Consider the following 20,797-nt stretch of genomic DNA (forward strand, 5'->3'; position numbering starts at 1 on the left):
ATAGTGTCAAATACATTTTTGTAGTCTTCATTAGCTTTAATTCACATGGAAGTGTTCCTAAAGTCATATGCTGTAATGATATTTACATTATGAAAACATGATTTTGGACATTTCAAGTTTTTCACTTCGGCAGATAAAATGAATTGAGCAAAATCAACTCAAAATATTCCCACACGCCAGAACGTCCTCTCTTCCTCGCTGGCTCCATATCTGTCAGTGGAATGATCACCTCGTCGCTATCTGTCACCATCAACACACTCCACGAATCCCGTGGATGATTCACTTCCTTATATCCGTTTGAATCAGGTACCGAAGCAGTTACGTGCGTAATGAAGCTTCGGACGTCACTGGTCACGTGACTTTTGCCAAACGAAGCAAGCCTCGACACAGTGCTTCTGAACCAGTGTGTTGTTTTTTTCGACACACGCTCCGGAGCGTCAGCTTCAAGCAGGCCATCACTAGTTTTCGGAGACATCTGTTACTCACTAGCTCGATAGCTAGCCGGGATTCAAGGCTCACTAGAGCCGGTGAGAACCCCGGACTCCCGGCAAATCGTTTTCAAACCCACTGCCGTCTTTTGTTACTCAGGTTAAACATGATATAAGTCACTTAGATAACTTAAAAATGTTAGTGTTTGGCTTTTTTCAGTATTTTATTTGTTCCTGAGTAAATCGGTTTGGCTGAGATGAAAGTTATAGTTTTTACACAGCTGAATAAACGTCAAGCAGACAACTGATTATCAGAAGTGTGAGATGCTCGAGAATATACTCCGGTGTCCTGTTATATTTTAGATAGCAAGGAGCAGACGAGACTGAGTTTATTAAACTCCAACGAAACAATCTGCAAATTTCATTAAAATTTAATAAACTATCATCTTGTCTTTATTTTTAGTTAGCACATACCTTAAACACTTAAAGCTGTAAGCATGCTGGTGCAATAAGCTGTACGTTTTATGTTCAATGGATGCATGATCTGATTAGTCGACTAATCGCAAAAATAATCGGTGACTAGTCGACTATCAAAATAATCGTTTGTGGCAGCCCTATTTGACAACAAGCGAAAGATCCCCAGTTCAATCTAAAAATTTTCAATTAAAAACAATAATATCTATCAAAGAAAACATGCGGAGCTACATGCTGTGGTAACCCTTTGTGAAAAAGGGAACAGCTGAAAGTAGCTTTTAGGACAGTGTTACTTATTTTTCATAAAAATGTTATCTTAGTGGGTTTTAATATTCTTGAATTTGATTTCCATTCCAGAGTGATTTATCTCAGTGCTTGGCAGGAAAATGCATGCATGTACACACAGTCAGTCAGACATGCTGCTCTGTTCTGGGCTGCTGTGGCGCTACCTTTTTAGCATATCCTATTAATATTAGATGAGAATCATTTGTATCTGAGCGCACCGTTGACCTTAGTCTGCAGAGGCATGTAGAGTACATGTGTATGTCTGCACACTCAAGCCCCTCCTCTCAGAGCTTGTGTATGTTACCACATTAACGGGTAAGTCTGTTAAGGTTAGCCAACAAAATTACAACACACACGTTCATTCAGTTACTGAAAATATTTCTTTCAATTATTCCATCAGCTAAGCAAACAAATTACTTTTAATTGTATGAAATAAAAATGATTCAGGATAACAATGTGACTATATTACAAATCCATCAGGAAGTTTAGTATTAAAAAGTTACTCAGTGTAGTGAAATTTGTGAACATACCAATGTTTTGTTTGTCACTAAATCACATAAGGTCAAAGTCAAGGTCATAAAACACACTTTCTTTAATTTAATTCAGTTTTATTTAATTCAGGCCAAATCAGAACAACAGTTGCCTCAAGGCGCCTTATATTATAAGGTAAAGACCCTTCAACAGTATAGAGAAAAACCCAGCAGTCAGACAACCCCCAGCTACTTTCAACTTTGCTGGCTAGCAAAATGTCCTTATTAAGCTCTTCCATCCTGAAACTGTAGATCATCACACCAACCCAAGGCAAACTGAGACAATAAGATAAGATGTGTGTATTTCTACTGGCTGCCTTCTCTTTGTGGATTGTGGCAGGAAAAAAAAGAGTTTCAAGCAATTTGTAAAATTTATTGTTGCCCACTAGATAAAATGTCAGGTAAATTGTTGTAAATAGTTGTAAATGGAATTACCAGGTTACAGCAGAATATATACTTTCTGCTTGATACCTTTTTCATTGAGAGCCTGATGAAAACTGTGATATCTGCAGTGTTACGAGATCCATTTAGTCTTTAGTGTGTGTGTGTGTGTGTGTGTGTGTGTGTGTGTGTGTGTGTGTGTGTGTGTGTGTGTGTGTGTGTGTGTGTTCGGGCAAAGCTTTGGTCCACAATCTGATGTCAGATTGAGTAACTCTAGTTCAAATGCATCTCCATTAGTGCTCCCTATCCGTGTGAGCTCACACTGAGGATCTAATTCGCCTACTGTTTCTAATTCTCAAGAATTGGCAGGGAGACCACAGAAGTTCAGCTGTGAGATTTTAAACAAGTTTATGGATAATATGTTTGTGTATTTTTAAAACCTCTATGAAAAACTTCTAAACAATCTCCTGTCCAGCCATTTATGTTCCAGTTTCATTAAGTTGTAGCTTCTTTCAGACCTGACAAGATGTTAGATAAAAAGAATAATATGACAATAATGAATTACCAAGAAAATCCAAGATTTGAAAGAAATGTAAATAGTCATGGTTTTACAGTTTGTAAATCAACTTTACAGTTACAATTATTTGGAAAGAACCTAACTGAATCTGAGCATTCACAGGCTGTTCTACATTTGCATCTGCAAGAAATGGTGGATAATACTGATCATGATGATAATAATAATACTAACACTACTACTACTACTAATAATAATAATCTCTGTTTTGCATTAATAATAAGCCACTGTGCTAAATAATATAATAATAAATAATGCTGAGTTATAGTTTTAATTAAAAATGACAGATTCCGAGGGCTGCGTGGACAGTAAGTGTAGGACCCAAACGCAGAATTCAGAGGCGGGAGAAATAAACTTTATAGCTAACTAGCTTTAGCTAAGTTTATTTATTTATTATTTATTTATCTAAGAACACTAAGAAGTGAAAGCTAACCGAAACACTTTAAAAACATGATGAAAGAATAACCATGAACCTAAGAATCACAATAAATATTCCAAAACCAACAGCACAATGTCCAGAAGTAGAAAACACTGGGTCACAGGCCCAGTACCATGACAAAACTTACCTAGAAGATAGTAAAATGGCAAACAAATCTTACCATCTTTCTTTTCTGTCACTCTAGGCCAGGGGTGTCAAACTCAAATACACAGTGGGCCAAAATTCAAAACTAGAACAAGGTTGCGGGCTAACATTAATATTTATTGAAAAATATCTTCCTCCAGATTTAAGAATGAATCTCTTCTTATGGACTCAAACAAGTTTTGCTGAAAAACTGAATGTGGAACAAGCAAAGCTTAATACTAAACAATGTATATATTAGCTGTATAATACCAGTAGGCCAGCTCTAATAGTAATTTGGTATGGCTTCGCGGGCCAAATGTAATTAGGCTGCGGGCCAAATTTGGCCCGCGGGCCAGAGTTTGACACCTATGCTCTAGGCTGTACGCTTGATGCTGCCGTTGAACAGAGGGTCTTCGATGATGATGCATAAATGCAAAACAGAAAGAGTCATAATAAAAGTGAAAAACACAGTAAAGGTTACTTACTTAAATGTCATAAATTATCCATTTTGTGCACATTTTTGTTCTCAGTCAATGAGAACAAAATGAAAATAGTCAGTGCATTTTGTTGGATTTGCAGATTGCATGTAGCCTATTTTTATTACAAAACCAGCACTCTGGTGTTGAGAATCACAAACTGCGTCTTCCTTTCTGGTTCTGCTCACCGTTGCTCAAATTCCACTTCAATATATGAAAGTTCCTGGTAGTTCTCTGTGTTCTCAATATTTCCACAGCATTTTAAAAGAGTTTTACTCAATTACTCAACAATTTTGCTCTTAAATAATACATTCTAGGTCATTTGGTAATTTGTCCAGGTTGTCTGTGTTCAGTGTTTCTCATTGATTTCTGTAATTGCAGCTACTAAGTTACTATCATTTAAGATAAATTGCTTTCCTTTTACGATTTTTATAAATTGTGAAAAATTGTCTACCTTTTAGGATTTTGATATGTTATTTGTCCAGTCCCTTCTAATTTCAAACTAGTACTTTAGATGGCGTTACCTTGACTTCCAGTAACGCTGTGAGAAATCTTGGAGTCATTTTCGAGCAGGACATGTCCTTTAGTGAGCTCATTAAAAACTTATGTGGGACTGCCTTCATTTGCACAATATCACTAAAATTAGTAACATCCTATTTCAGAGTGATGCTGAAAAGCTAGTTCATGCATTTATGACTTCTGGACTATTGTAATTCGTCATTATTAGGTCACTCTAAAAGCTCCCTTAAAAAGCCTTCAGTTTAACTGGGACTCGGAAGAGAGGCCATATTTCACTAATAATAGTTTCTCTTCAAAGTCTTCCATGAGAAATTCAAAATTGAATTTAAAAACCTTTTCCTCACATACAAGATCTTGAATAATAAAGTCCCATCATCGACCATTGACCCCAGGATAACAAAGTACTATAACAGAGCACATTACTCTCACACTGCAGGCCAACTTGTGGCTCCTGTGGGTCAGAAACTTCAGTTTTTAGGCCCCTCTTCTGTGGAACCAGCTCGCAGTTTGAATTTGGGAGACAGACATCGTTTTTACTTTTAAGATTAGCATTAGCCTTGATTTTTCTAGCCTTAAGATTAGGATAAAAACTTTCCATTTTGATAAAACTTGTAATTAGGGCTTTATGAGGTTAGCCTGAGCCAAGCTCTGGATATGCTACGGCTACACTGAGCATTTCTTCTTCACTCATCTATTTTCACTCCCTGTGTGTTTACAGACCACTATTGCATTTAATGATTAATAATTATCAAACTCCGGTATCATCATTTGTCCCGTCTCTCTGCTCCCTTCTCTTTCCCCTCACCCTAACTGGTTGCAGTTGACAGAAATCCTCCAGATTCTGCTTGAGGTATCTTGTTGCTAAAAGGGAGTTTTTCCCAAATATTGCCAAGTGCTTGCTCATGTGATTGTTGGTGTTTCTTTGTAATATTATTATGTCTTTACCTTAAAGCTTCTTGAGGCATCTGTTGTTGTGGAGTGGAGCTAATGAAATAAAATGTAGTTGAATTTATAAATTGTTTTGCAGTTAGGACTGAAACATTTTTAGATGTTTTATATATTTTATTTTAAACTCCTAAAATCTGAACGCTAGCTGGACTTTCTGGCACAAATCAATCAGTGGTTAAGGTCAAATTTTCTATCTACTGCACCATTACTGTATGTGTTTTGCAGTGTGTGTTTCTGCGTGTGTGTGCGCGCGCGTTTGTGTGTGTGTTTGTTCTTGTGTGGCATCGGTGTGTCCTCTATGCCCCTGTATTGTTCCCCACATTGTTTTTCTTCACAAAAAGTCATGGCCTGACAAGGTGCTGCGCGCTGTAAAAATTATGCCTTGTTTATACGTATTTATTTCCCCTTGACAGTTTAATTATTTCTGGCCCCATTGGAGGAAACCACATAAAAAACTCCCCATGTTCATACAGATTCTAATTAGGAATGCTGGGAAATTAAAACAGAGTTGTTTCGAAATGCTGTCATTTTTCTAGGGCCTCGTCTTGGAATTATGTCTCAATCAGCACAAGCGGAAATAATTACTTGTATACCTTCTAACTGCCAACATTTACCAAATGGCAAAGCAATTTACAGCCATCATGGCCTGAGAAGCAATCATTGGGCCAACTATAAATTCACAGGCCGACGGTTTGGAGAGCAACATTGGAAGGAAGGGTTATTGTGGAAAATTAGAGAGAGTGAGATAAAGGGGGGTGTGGGGGGGCTTTTTACCTATGTTCTCCCTCAGTCCCTCTGTTTTTTCCTTCCCTCTCTTTTCCTCCTCTCTGCAATCATTCTCACTATTTTACATCTCCAGGCCTTCCCACTTATGTCTTCATCTTTCAGCTTATTTTACAGTGAAACCATTGAACTGACACACACACACACACACCTCTTAAATGGAGTAAGCGGCGATTAAGTGATTATTTTCACACACACCATTAAACATACTTATTGCAGGCACAGACATAGACAAAAGCCTAGATAAAAACTTACATGAGCAGAGACACTTAAACACCCGCACACACTGGGCTTAAAGTAATTACTCACACACGTCATTAGACACAGACACAGATGAAGTGGAGTGTGTTTATGTTCTGTGTATCTTGCACTGTAGCCCTCTTTTCTCTTTGGATACAGTATTATCGTCCCTCTAGTTTCACAAATCAACTACTTTTTTTTTACCATCGTACAGCATAGATAGTAAAATCAGTAGCACCAAGCAAGTATCTGAAATACTAGTAGCAATAACAGACAAATATGGAGTGGGAATGCTCTGTATAATTTACTAAATATAGTTAGAAAGCCACAGGCAGTTCTAAAAACAATTAAGAATCACAAAGGAAATGTAGAAATTAACATTTTACACTGATTCTTGGTTTATCATAGCATTTTTTTCTTAGTGACTCAGTGTTGAATTAGTATGTATATCCAAATAGAGATACACATGATGATTAAGAGGCTCGGTATACCGTTGCAGGGCTAACACAGAGAAACAACCATTCACACTCACATTAACACCTATGGACATTTGGGAATTACCCAATAATCTAACCCTACTAAACAAGGCAAGCATACAATAGGCAAAAAGTTTTGGACGTTTTATATTACGAATAAGTAATTATTGTGCATATCTGCATCAACAGTTGTGAAACAGACCTCAGTTCTTAATTCACACTTTTTGGTGTCAAAAAACATTTATGGCCTAGAGCACAGGTGTCGAACTCCAGGCCTCGAGGGCCGGTGTCCTGCAGGTTTTAGATGTGTCCGTAATCCAACACAGCTGATTTAAATGGCTAAATTGGGAGACAGACTTATTAAGTTCTCCAGAGGCCTGGTAATGAACTTATCATTTGATTCACGTGTGTTGACCGAGGGTGATATCTAAAACCTGCAGGACACTGGACCTCGAGGCCTGGAGTTCGACACCCCTGGCCTAGAGAGTGGTTGGCAACCCTTGGCAAACTCCAGTCACTAAGGAAAATGTGTATTTCTCAACATGTTTGCAAGTAGACAGCAGGTCAGTGAGGTCACAAAGAGGGTGCTCCACCAAAAACCTTGTTGTGATTGCTTTGGTCAGTAGCAGATTACACAGGTTCCCATAGTTTGCTTGGAAGATGCTGAGTTTTCTATAGACACTTTCCATTTGCTCCATGCTGCAGTGAAACCTGAAAAAGTGTAATGCAGACAAAAAACAGAATGTTCCTCTTCAACCGCTCAAACCAATACATTTTACTGCAACTTTTTAACTCTGAAGGTGAGCATCCTCTGTTTCCAATTTGTATCCTATGAAGCATTGTTTATTTGCACTTACACATGAACTAATCTGAAATATTGGCCAGATGTCCATTATCATGACAGAAAATTCAGACATAGTGGCCTATGGCTTGTAAGCTTAACTCTGGTACCAGCTAGAAAAAAGACACTTTACTTACACAACTGTTAACATAGCTAACTAAACAACCTGAACAACTTGAGCAAGACTATTAACAGTCACGTGTCCAAGTGTTCTCCAAGTGTACAGTCTAAGAGACCACTCCTTTCAGGTTGCTAAAATGTACAAATCTTCCATTTTTTGTACCATCTTCTTTATCAGACACAAAACAGCTTACATACTTCTGCATTACTAACCAGCAATTGTGTATTGTTAGCCATCATTAGCATGAAACTTTTATATTATTATTATTTTTATTATTATTATTATTATTATTATTATTATTATTATTATTATTATTATTATATTATTATTATTAAGGAGCACACTGTAATTCAACAGAAGCTTTTCAATTTAAATCAGTTTTATTTTTATAGTGCCAAATCACAACATCACTTTCCTCAAGGTACTTCATATTTTAAGGTAAAGACCCTACAATAACAGAGAGAAAACCACCCAATGACTCCCTTTGAGCAACTACTAGGCGACCATGGAAAGGAAAAACTCTTAACTTTTTAAAAAAAACTTTTGACAGGAAGAAACCTTTGGCAGAACCAGGCTCAGGGAGGGGCAGCTATTTGTCCCAACCAGTTGGAGTTGATGGGACAGTTCAGCACAGTATAGTTCACACACATAATTAAATATCCAACAATGAATGGTAGGTGCTATTAAGCGCGTATGAACTGAAATATCTAGTGTTGAATTATATATATTTTGGAGTATATTTTGACTAAAACCTTTTAAGAAAAGTTTCATACTTACATTTAAATCCCGATATCAATATTTACAATGAACAAATATACATAAACAAAACATTTCAAATAGTCACACTCACCAGTTTGAAACTTGTGATGTTGATCTTAGCTTTCATGTTTTGTTGTCCTTGAACATCAGAATTATTCTGTAGGCTTACCATTCCTCTCAACCCTTTGTTCCCCCCTCTTCTATGCTGTTTTATCCCCTTTCCCCCTTCATCTCATTTGTACACACTCTCTCTTACCGTCTTTATTAGTAGTGGAATTATTCACTTGGCTTACACCTCAGTTTGAATAAATTGAGTGTGGAACTATTGGCGAGATGGTCTTTTTTGGCAGGCATACATTTGTGCCTCGAAGTACATGTGTGTTATGTGTGTGCTGCATTAACAAAGAGACTGCATTGAGAGACAACTAATCCCAGTGGGATAGCCCACTCATGTTCTGTTTGAGAGCGGCGTAATTAAAGGAGCGCACCTCTCCGAAGTCACCTATTTCAATACAAAACACTGCTTTATACAGACACGCAGGCAGCGAGAAACCTGTACGCACACACATTTGCACACTCCCAGTGCTTTCTTACCCAGGCAAAATTCACTCTGTATATAATTACATTCCTCTTCTAATTTATCCCTGGGAATATATCAAAACCTCAGGATGTTTCAGGAGGTATGGAGGAGAGAAAGAGAATGAGAGGTTTGGAGCGATGATAAGGTCAATACTTGTAAGAAAATAATGCAATAAAGTTATTGAAATATTTGTGTTTGATTGTTAGGTGCATAAACAGTTTATTTTTATTGTGTTTGACCATCTATATGGCTGCCTATATCCTTCATTTTATTTTATTTTTCTAATTTCTGCATTAAAAAAAGTTCACATAGCCCTTTGATTTTAATTTTTTGACATTCCAGGGATGTTTTTTCCAAAGAAACTGAGGCTGAAATATGTGGATGAATACATACAATTGATCTTTATAGCAAGATTGTATTTAGCTTTCATTTGGGAGAGAGAACGATTGTGTCGCTTGTTTGTGCTTCTTAAATGTAGAATGTGAGTTGAACTGGAAGTCTCGCTTGGCTTCGGAAGATACTACGTATGCTCACAGATCACAGCAGGAGACGTGTATGTTGATTGAATGGAATATATGTGCACAGAGAGATACAATAACACATATTCATCATGCCCACCCTGTCTGTTTACGTTTGACAAAGTTATGCCTCAGTTTAGTCCAAAGTCTTCCCCTTTTGTCTGCTCTCACTTGCCGAGGTCACTCTTTTCACATCTCTGATGAGATAGTGTCCACCCATCCTTCAAGTTAACTTAACTTTGAAGAAAGATGACATGTAAGGTGCATGCATGTACTGACTCTGTGTGTAAATGCTGGTAATACTTCCTTTTTATATTTTGACACATCTTTTTCTTTGTGTGTATATTGTTCTGTTGCACACATACATGCATTTTTGTTTCCATGACTTCAGAGGACATTACAATGACTTACATTCATTTCCTGACGCTATAATCCAACCTGTCTTTCTACTGTAGGTGTGAAGCTTGCTTGACCTTTGTGCGGAATAACGGGGCTGTCATATGACTGCCTGTCCTAAATAAATCACAGTATACAAGCCCTAAGTTTGTAGGCATGTGTAACTATACAAACAAGTGAGAAGGCTGTACGTGTCATGTCTTTTGTGTTCTTGAAACTGCCTGAACATTTCCACACAAATCTGTTAGCTGTACTGTATATGTAGTATGTGTGCAATGGCACTTCACTACGCTGGTGTGGTTGCATAAGCTTTAGTGTGTTTTATGCATGTGTGTGCATGTGTGTGTTTGTAACTTTCATGTACCCTTCTCCAAAGGTTACCCAGACAGGCTTTTGGTGACAGGCTCCAGAAAGCTCCCTAAACCCAGCAGCTTTCCCCAGCAGCTGGTGCTCTCTCCTTGGCCTCGATCGCCATCACTGCTCCTTCCCTTAACTCACAAAATAATTTAGCAACCAAAACGATGACTTTTGAAAAGTTCACTCAGTTCGTCAGGTAATTCATTTTCATCAAATTATTCATTTTGCCAGCATGTGGCTGCTATGTGGGAGTGTTGATGTAGGCCTGTAAAATGTTGATTATTTGACCAAACCAAATAGCTCCACCTCAGTGGAAATCCAAAACTCAGTCAAACTCACTTGGTCTGATCATGTCGGTTGTAAAGTTAACACCCAATACTTGAGCTGAATATGTAAGACAGCTACACATTTCTCCGTGTCCAACTTCTGATGTGTCTGTGTACATTTACCTTCTCTGCTGCCTTTGTGAGGAGAAGATATTATTACAATAACTGTAGCAAGGAAATCTCTTTAATGTTAAGAAATTTGTAGTTGGTTATTTCTTATTCATATTTCATATTTAAGAATAGGTTTACTTTGATAACTCTGTTATGACTAATTTGAGGCTAAGTACAATTCAGGAAGTAAGATGTAGCACAGTAATTAGGGCCCATTTAGTTTACATAGACAAACTTTGCTGCTATGACAAAACTCAATCAAAGAGGTCATTTTTAAATATTTGTAAAACATTTTTTAGATATTTATTTTGTATGAATAATCCCAAATATATTCATCACTCTTTTAAAAAATAATTCTTTATGACTACTAAAATATTTTATTTTCTGATTATCCTAGCGGATTATATCCTGTAATATATATAATACATAAAATATATTGCCCAGAGGGCAAGTTTTTTCCTTTGCTGTTTTACACTCACACAGCCTGAAAATGAACTGCAGCTTAAACTCTGTTTATCTAATAACACCTTGTGACTTCAAACCCTTTCATTGCTATTACAGCCATCAGTCACGTTAGTGACAGAGATGTCTTTTCAAGTCTACAGATCTCTCGCTTTTTCCTATTGGCTTCTCTTGCTCTGTTTTTCTCCCTGTCTCCTTCTCACTCTTCATCGCTCCCTGCCTTTTGCTCTAGTCTGGGTTCAGGTTGGAGAAGCAGGCAGGGGTCTTTGTTCAAATTGTCCATATCCACACTGTGTCCTGCTGTACCTGCTGACAAAGCTATCAGATAACTCTGCTCCATCTCCCCTGATCCTGTTGGCGGTGTAGCTTTGTATTGTGTGTGTATCTTTGAGAGTTTGTGTTCTTTTATATATTTTTGTTTATTTTTGTTGGTTTTCACGATGAATGATATTGTGACTTAATCTTGCATATTTTTAGCTACATTCCTACAAACAGCCGTGCACACACGAGTTGTGAGTCTTTGTGCTGCTGTTGGCTGCAAACTGACCAGAGTCCATAGCTCCCTCTGTTGGCTTGAAGTGATGTGCAATTTCTTACTCTCACTCCCTCCACCTGCCTCACCCCCCTCTTTTCTACAAAAGCAAAGTTCAGTAATGTGTGAAATTTCCAAATTGCTTCATTTCACTTTTGGTACAGCTTAACTTTTTAGTTCTCATTTTAACATTAAAATGTCAAATGGTCGTCCTGTCTTAAATGCTTAAATGTTAATAAAAACAGCAAATGTTCTTTAATTATCAAGAACAAATGCTCTGTTTTATTACTGTTGAAAGTACTTTGTTTGCAGTTGTTGCCTCAGTCTAGTGCTTTGTTCATGACTGGCACATGCGTCGATGGGTGGCCTGGGGTCAGCTTCCTAAGTGGCCACGTCTTGAATTTGTTAAAGATTGTTTTGACCAGCAAAGACGCACATATAACCGCTCACAATACAAGGCTCTGAATGAACTTGCTGTGGCCTATTGAGTAGTTTGATTGATGTCAGCGAGAGTTGCGATGGATAATTCTTCCATAGATGTCAACAGGCTGCCACCGCAGGGTCAAAACACACACACCCACACACAGATTTACAAACACTGGCAGACAAGAGAAGAGTGAGATGCCAGCAGTTACCGAGCTCAATAGGTTTTACATTGTAAATGGACTTTTAAAGTGATTCCAGCAAGGCCATTTACCCATGCATACAATTATTAATTGTGATAAAATGCTGTTTTTACACGGTGCTTCGACTGAGTTTCATATTTTTTGTTTTTATGTTGTTATATGCAGTTATATTTCTGCAGCATTGTGCATGGAAATATTGTCTGTTAACCAGCAATCACATATGCACACATCGTGGATGCACAAGGTATCACCTTGGCTTTTTGAGTTACAGGTTTGTGTTTAAGATGTTCATGGTTTGTCCAGTTATAGAGAAAAGTGGCCTAAAGGGGTCACTGTCAACATACACACACTGACTGAGAGTCAATCAATAGTCTATGGGGGTGGGGAGGATAGGGGTCAGAGAAGGAAAAGAGGAGTGAGGCAGAAAGACAGAAAAAGTAACGGCTGTTTTAGGGTTCAACCAAAATCACAAGAATTTTGTGATGGTCTCTACAAAGATGATTCAGAAGCTTTAGGACCATATGGGCCTTTTGTGTGTGCACCGGTTGATGAATTTTAAGGAATACAGCTCTGTTTGTGGCATTGTGTGCATGACATGATGTTATTGTTCACCGTAACATTTTTTTCTGTATTTACATAAAAGGCCAAGCTTTGTAAGACATCACTCACCACACATGCACAGTGAAAGCTTATTCTTAGACAGCGTTCTTATGTTTTACCACATTGCTGCTTGTGCTTAAATTATCAGTCAGTAGAAATCACTTTCCACACAAACTGCATAAATTAAAGAATCATTGAATATTTTGTAACATAAACTAACTAAAAATTACGCCTCCATGAACACAACCAGTTCATCTTTGACAAATAATAATGATTTCTGTGTGCGTCAAAACACTGTTCTTCAAATATTTATATAGCCATTCGTTGGTGTTTTACAACTCGCAGGCTTCTAATTGTTTAATTCAATGTATGATTTGTAGTTCTTATTTTAAATAAATGTGTTAGACAGAACATTTTGGACTTTCTGCACTGAAACTGAGATTTTGTGTGTGCGTGTGTGTGTGTGTACTTGTGTATTCACAAGTGTGTTAGACACTGAGGTTTTGGTAAAGGATTTGTTTGCACAGTAGTGACGGCAGCATTGATTCACACTCATCTTTGTCGATGCTTATAAGCCTCTGGATACATCATAACTGTGTGTATGTTTGTATGCCTGCATGTGTATGCGTGTACACAAACCTAACAGCTATATATCTGTAAAGACATGTATTTGAATTCCTATCCTTCTATGTAAATGGCAAAGGTACATCTGTGCAAGGAGTCTGTGACTATGAGTGTGTTTGTTTTTGTATGTGGTCTGTGGATCTTTACTTTGTCGGCTTTCGAAACAACTTCTAAATATGTATTTATTCTTGTAAAGACCCTGATTGTGCCCATGGGAAGGCAGTTAAGCTCAGTTTCACAGGGTCTTTCAGCACAATAATGTCAAGAATTCTCCACGTCACACACATGTATTAAGCTATAATCATATTACCTTTAAAATGGCATTGAACTGAACAGTTCTATGGCTAACAGGTACTGAGTTCTCCATGCAGCTAGAGACAAATGCTTTATCAGCAAAACCAATACACATATCCTACGCTACGCTGAGAAGAATATGAAGAATATTTAGTGCGCTAACTTCAATGTTTTAGTAACAGTTTTTCTGTTAAGCAGTTGAAATGTTAATGATTGGACTCTGTGTTTGTCAAAGAAAAACAGGGAAAGAAAAGGCAGTATTTACACACATACACACACGTACATCAAAGCTGAGATTGGTTTCAGGAAATATTTTATTATCTGTACTATTCCAAAGCTGCTAATCACAACCACTCTCTTTCATCTTTGCACCCCCCACCCCCTCTACCAACAACATCACCACCCCCTCCACCCCCTCCGATTCCATTCTGTGTGTCTCCCTGTATTCGCTACACTTCTCTCTCCCCCGCCATCCCATGTGCAGGGGTACCCAAAAAATGACATGTAAGGACATGTTGAAAAAGTCTAATCGAAAGGAGGAAGACATTAGTTAAAAAGAAAGGAAAGAAGACAGAAAGAGTGCGTGTATCATTCGGAGTGTCCCTGCGGGGTTCAGATTTTTCCCTTTTCACAAGGCCCTTCCCGCTCTTCTTGCATTCCCTTTTCTCTTTTCCGCTGTCTCCTCCTTGCTCTAAAACTGAGAAGCGGTGAGCTAATTTTTCCTGGAGAATCCCAGTCGCAGTACCTATACTCACATTCCAAGGTGCTCGGAAATACTGGGAATACACAGCCTGCTGGTGTAGAGATGAAAGTGAACTTGACAAAACAGCAAGCAGCAGGGAAAACCTTGTTCCAATCATGCCCAAATCATTCCACAACAAAGGACAAGCGCTCTGGAATTGCTATAATCTCATATTTTACTGCTGGGCTGCGATGGGTTCTGCTGCGCTGTGCCTGTGTGTTTACGGTGTGACACAGTATTCAGGCTTTGGGTTCATGGTCAAGCATACACTATTTGATCTTGCATTTCTCTGGATTTGATTAGGTCAGTTTTGTGTTTTCCGTTTGAGCACAAATCAGTATCTGCGTCCTTAAAACATCCTAATAACATGGTGTAACTTATGTGGTTTAGACCTTATTTGAAAGAGGGTCAGCTTTTTGGTTTGAAACTTTTTTTTCATTGTTAGAAAGAAATATATTGTCAGTTTTTAACATTACAGTTTATGTGAGGATGTAATTTTACCTATGCAGGTGCATGCAGAGAGCAGGAGTGACCGGGGTAGTGAGAGACCATTGAAGAAAGATCAGAGAGATGGATTGATAAAGAGAGAAAGAAATTAAGTAAAAGGAGAGCAGGTTGTCTTGCTTTAAACCTTTCTCGCACCTGTCTCATTCTCCTCTCTGCTTCCTCCTTTCCTTCCTGATTCCCTCATTCTCCCTTTTCCTCCGTGCTCTTTGTCTGATCCCTCCCTCTCCACCTGCTCTTCTCCCTCTCTCCCTCGCTCTCCCTTCTTTTCTCCACCCCTTTCTCCGCCCCTCCCTGCAGCTATTGGTGAAGCACCCACCAATCACAGCACAACTGGGACCTGAGGGACTACATATGCAAAATGCTGCTTAATATTCATGAGCCGCTATCGGGGCTTTAAGTCGTTGATTAGGACAGCAGCACAGCTTTCTGTCCCAACTGCCTGACTAGCTGGCTGTGTGTGTGCCTATAGCCCCCTCTCTCTCACTCTGACATACACACTGCATACACATGCTCCCTCACTTCTACGCACACACGCAGAGCTGATCAGTGCAGGCAGCGCAGAGCCCGGTAATTGTATTGCTCACTCCAAGTGGAAGGAAGGACCGAAAGAGAGGAAGATCAGAGAAAGAAGAGAAAAGAAGAGAGAGGAGAGATATAAAAAAAAACTTTGATTTTTTTTTGTTTTTAATTTCTTGCCATTTACCCTGAGGAGGTTGACATGACAATGACCCGGTATCGCCGATGGATTCGGTAGGACACCCGTTATCCGAGTGTTTTTTAATGCACTCTGAACAAGAGTAGGTAAATTTTACCTTTTACTATTATCCTTTTATTGATCATCCAACTTGTCATTGCCATTGTCTTCCACTGTAAGTGACTGTGTGAGTCAGTGAGTGAGTGTATGTGCTGGTATGCAGCGGAGGTGGCCGGCACCGTGTCAAGGTTGTTTCTGTTGTCAGGTAGCACGCGTTCACTCTTGTCTTTGTGTGTGTGTGAGTGTGTGTGTGTGAGTGTGTGGCTGCAGTATCTGGACAGCAGTTCTTACTTAGTGGGCAGAGGAGCAAAATTTCTGTCCCTTCACCTGAAAGTGAGACATACGCACAACACACCTGCCTGCAAACACACATTGTTTGCTCCATTTTCACTTTCGCTGTTTTCAACAAACACTTTACTTGGAGTCAGGCTGTTCTTGGGACAAACTTTCTCAGTACATGTCTGCATGTGTGTACCTGTGCATGTGTTTATGCTTATGCATGTGTGGTTAAAGTATGTGTTCATCCAAGCAGAGAATCCGCGAGATAACAGGGCATTAAGGTTACAGGAGCAGCGTGTAGGAAAGGGCCCATAAGAGAGGAGGGAGAGGGAAAGGGGGAGAGCTGCGCTCTTAAATGCCAGAGGAGGTAGAATTTCAGACGGGCAGCTCAGCGTGTGGCCCCGCTCAGGAATTAGAGACAGTCACACACACACAAACACACGAGTGCTGCTGAGCTGCTCCTTTCGCCAATGCTTTGCTCTTTTAGATCTGTGCAAAATGTAGATTAAGTGATTGGCAGAGTGGACAGCAGTTTGCTTGATTAGATTATTGTGTGCACAATTATTTAAAAAACAAAATTAGAGCCAACAAACAAATGATTAAAGTATAGCAGTATTTGCTTAACTCTTTTCTTAAACAGGACAAGATAAAACATTCCTCCGACACTGTGCGTGTGTGATTCAGTAGCCGGACAGACCTGTTTTGTCTGTATGTATAAAATTATTGGCATTCACCTTTTCAAATTTGCAAAGCTCATAAATAAAGCAAAGATTTTATGGTCATTTATATATATAAACGTATATGTATAGATTTAAAACACATGCTTAGATTTAACCAATTTCCACTTAGAACTAAATTTGAATGAGTGACACTAAATCAAAGCCACAGTTTAGGTGGTTTTTTTTACGGTAGAGAGTCGGAAGTGGGAAAACTGAAAGAACAAAGTCAGAGCAGAAGCTCATGCAAAATGTTGTACTGTAATATTTCCCAAAATGGTATCTGTAACATTTTTTAAAGAAAATTGGCAATTTTTCATTTTATTTTCAATCTTTCTCGTCATTTGTTTTAAAACACACACGCCCCACTCACTTGTAAAGCATTTTGAATATAGAGGCATTTTAAAGAGAATACACGGAGATAAGCTGTACCACTACTTTACATGAAAATATTCTTTTGTTATATTTTTAATTTAAAAAAATTGTCTTTTAACTTTCAGTCTGTTTGAATTAAAATGTCATTTAAGCAAATATGAGAAATTGCCCCTTCTGAACAAGTAAATGCTTAAAGAGCACAAATTAAAATGTTCATAATATGTGCAGGATTTTTTTTTTAAATGATTATTTTATTATCACTGCGGTATGACCAATCAAGCTTTTAGAGAGTCTGAGAATATCAATCATTTCAGTTCCCCTTTTAGAGGGAATAACTGAATTTTCAGTAGAGCAAAATCTGAATTTAGGACACTTTACAAGGATTTAACCCTGTGGATTGCATCTAAACAAGCTTTCTCTATGTTGGTCCTTCAACTGCAAAACAGTGGGGTGGAATTTAAGGACCTGTAACGGCTCAGGTGTAAGAGTCTTGATTTTTTTTTTTTAAATCAGATTAAGACAGAGAATTCAAATTTTTCAAAAACTTTTGAACTGGATTTGCTTCTTAATGGACAAGAAGTGTGAAAACTGTGTTTAGACATCAAGCATCAATACACTCACTGAAAAACACACTTTCCTGACAGACATTTGGCAATGAGATGTGTCTGCTTTACCTGCGTGTGATTCAGCAAGTGTACGTAAGCTGTTGCCACTCAAACGTTTTCTAGAGAGCCCTCTGGTCCCGTCATCTGTGCGTCCGCTCCTTCACACATCCATTCATCCATCCATCGATCCATCGATCCATCCATCCACCGTTCTCTGTTCCCGGCTCAGGCGTTCCCTTCTTTGCTCTAAGGCACTGCTTTCCTATACTAATTAAAATATTAGGGATAATGATGATCATACTGATAATAATAACAACAAGTACCACTTAAGCTGTTAACATAATTGCATTCCCCTCATGCCACCATATACATAACATTTGCATATCATTAAAATATATTTCCCACAGTGACTTTAGTGATTTTGGTGTTTTTAACAGTGGGTGTGAAGGAGAACGGACGGGTGGTGAGAACTGCACAGTTGCTGATCAGTCAGGCAAAGGTTTAGTAGTGCAGTAATGAAGAGAAGCACAAGGGAGCACATATGATTTGATTAGGAATTATTCTCCAATCTGATGTGTCTGGATTTAATTCTTTTTAAATACATGGAAATGTAGAGGAAAGAAATTATTTGTGATTGTGAGTAAAAAAAAATAAAAATAAAAATCTGTTTCAGGTTAAACATTGTTGAAGTCGTTCATCGGACTAAATTAAGATGTGCCAGAAAAACAAACATTTTTTTTTACTTACAGTAATATATATAATATGATTTAGGCACCAGATTTTCACACGTAATGTTGTGTTGCTTCTTGTTCTGCTACGACAAATGCCACTGTTTTAGTTCACATTTGGAAAAGTGCATTGGCCATCATACAGTGATTTACTTTTCCTGATTTTCCTGATGAGGCAAACTACTTTATATGAAACCGCGAAAGAAATTCAATTGAGAAAAAAATCTAACTCGAAGGCCAACCGTCTGATGCTTTGACCGTTTGTTGTTTAAATGTGCGACAGCGAAATATACATATGTTTTGTTATTCAGAATAAAGAGATAATATGTCTTGCTTTTGATTAGACAATGAAAAGCATTTAATGGTTTTTTCCCATCTTTTTCTTTTCCTTAATCTTAGTCGCTGGACCTTATTTTTCAGCTTATGAAGTGGGATATGCAGTAAAGAGAGAGAGAGAGAGAGAGAGGTAAAGCTGACTGCAGGGAGGGACAGGGGGGACCAAAGAGAGATTGCGTAAATTAAAATCCTTTTAATCTCCTTATAAAATCATTTACTTAATTCATCTGTCAAAGCATGTCAATATGTGCCGTGCTGATTTGCTGGCTGCGCGCGCGTGTGTGTGTCTGTGAGTGTGTGAGCGTGCAATTTGCATCTGTTTGTTGCCATCCGCGGTTTCGTGCCTGCATGCTCCCATTTTGTATGTGTGACCTATTGATGGCCTATATGAGGAAGTGTTGTTCTTTTTGTCTCTTTGCCTGCCTGTCTGTCCCTATGGAATTTGTTGTCTGTCAGTTTTTTTGCATTTGCCTGCAAACACACGCGCAGAGAAACGCACGCACTCATGCTTACGGCGGCCTCGCTCTCATGTGAAGGGTCCGGGCATTCCAGTGGTAATTTGGTCCCGTAAAGAGAAAGAGAGAGGTAGAGAGTGTGAGAGAGAGAGAGAGAGAGGGAGAGAGAGACGCAATGAGAGAGACAGACAGAGCGAAGTGGGAAGGAAGGGAGGGGGTTTGCTTTTGTCTGACACCAGCACTCAGGAGGTCCGCTGGACACACGTGTAAGCATGAATGCCCACAGCAACACACACTCTTAACACTAATGCATAACAATAAACACACAGATCATACCATTTGCAGGTTAAAGTTATCACAATGTTAAAAATGCAGTGACTTATTCTTACACACACACATGCGTCTACATATGTGGATGTAGATATTAAAAATGCATTGTCTCACACACACTTAGAAAGCCACTGAGAGATGACAGAGCAAAATGGGATGAGCCTTGATGATGTGAATTTGTCTGATTTATGTCCAATCCATCAGTGCTCTGTGTGTGTCTGAGTATGTCACGGGTCAGTGCCGGCCTTTATGTGTTGAAAGAGCAGTAAGGGAGACTGTACCAGATGTGACACAAACACACACGCACACACACTGCAATTAGCCATTTTGCCACACTGGTGGTGAATCTGTATGTGTGTGTGTGTGTGTGTGTGTTTGTGTGTGAATGCACGGTTGAATGCCAAAGCAGTGATCAAAAAAAAGAGAGAGAGTGATATATAGTGAGAGGCAATGTCGCTCATCTTATCTCCTCTTCTCCTCTCCACAGCGCTCATCCTCTCATTCCCCACGTTCCATCATCCATACATCTCCGTCATCCATACATCAAAATGTGAATTCAATTATTACTATTATCACGTTCTATCAAATCATTTATGCTCTGTCTGAGAATTACTCTCCGTAATGCTGCTGACTTTTCCGTCTTTTCAAATCTGCTATGACCAAGTATATAGTTTCAAGAAATGCAGAATAAAAAGAGGATGTTTTGCACCTGTGCAAATTTGAACTGTGTCAAAAGCACACAGGTCCCTTTGTAGATGCATCTGCTTGATTTTAACAAACGTTGCTTTAAACTAAATTACGTTTTCTTAGAATTGCTATATACATTGTGAGGTTTCTTTGGTGTCTGTGTTATTATTGTTTTCAGAAAAGGAGTCACTAAATTTGAATTTTATCAAGTTCAACCAGATGAGCTATTGAGTTACGCTTTAGATCCGGTGACTGGTGTATGCATGAGTGTGTGCGTACCCATCGTGTTGTGCTTAGGGCTTCTAATGCTGCTCCTCAGTCCTAATAGGAGGAGACAGCGCAGACCGGGCCACAATAGAGCAGATTTAGATGGAGAGGTGAGGTGTGTGTATGTCTCTATGTGTGTGTGTAAAGTGTAAAAGTGTGTCCATGAGTTAAAGAGGATCACGAGAATGGTGAA

At 38.7% G+C, this 20,797-nt stretch overlaps 1 protein-coding gene across 8 annotated transcripts in view; it reads left to right on the top strand.

Annotated features, from left to right (window-relative positions):
• Positions 1–20,797, top strand: part of esrrga (estrogen-related receptor gamma a) — a 178,569-nt gene that overhangs the window by 89,784 nt on the left and 67,988 nt on the right. For 4 of the 8 annotated variants that reach the window (XM_085452104.1, XM_085452121.1, XM_085452114.1 and 1 more), the window contains exon 1: positions 15,512–15,869. The exons of 3 other annotated variants lie outside the window; for them this stretch is intronic. In XM_085452104.1, coding sequence (XP_085308230.1) covers positions 15,814–15,869 — 56 coding nt within the window. In that variant the 5' untranslated portion in view covers positions 15,512–15,813. Of the gene's footprint in view, positions 1–15,511; positions 15,874–20,797 lie in introns of those variants that run through there. One more of the 8 variants, XM_085452158.1, reaches the window with a different exon arrangement.

This window comes from Copadichromis virginalis, linkage group LG1 (assembly GCF_057382275.1).
Source record: "Copadichromis virginalis isolate Kocher_CV1m ecotype Utaka linkage group LG1, C_Virginalis_male_GT1.1, whole genome shotgun sequence".
Taxonomy (NCBI): domain Eukaryota; kingdom Metazoa; phylum Chordata; class Actinopteri; order Cichliformes; family Cichlidae; genus Copadichromis; species Copadichromis virginalis.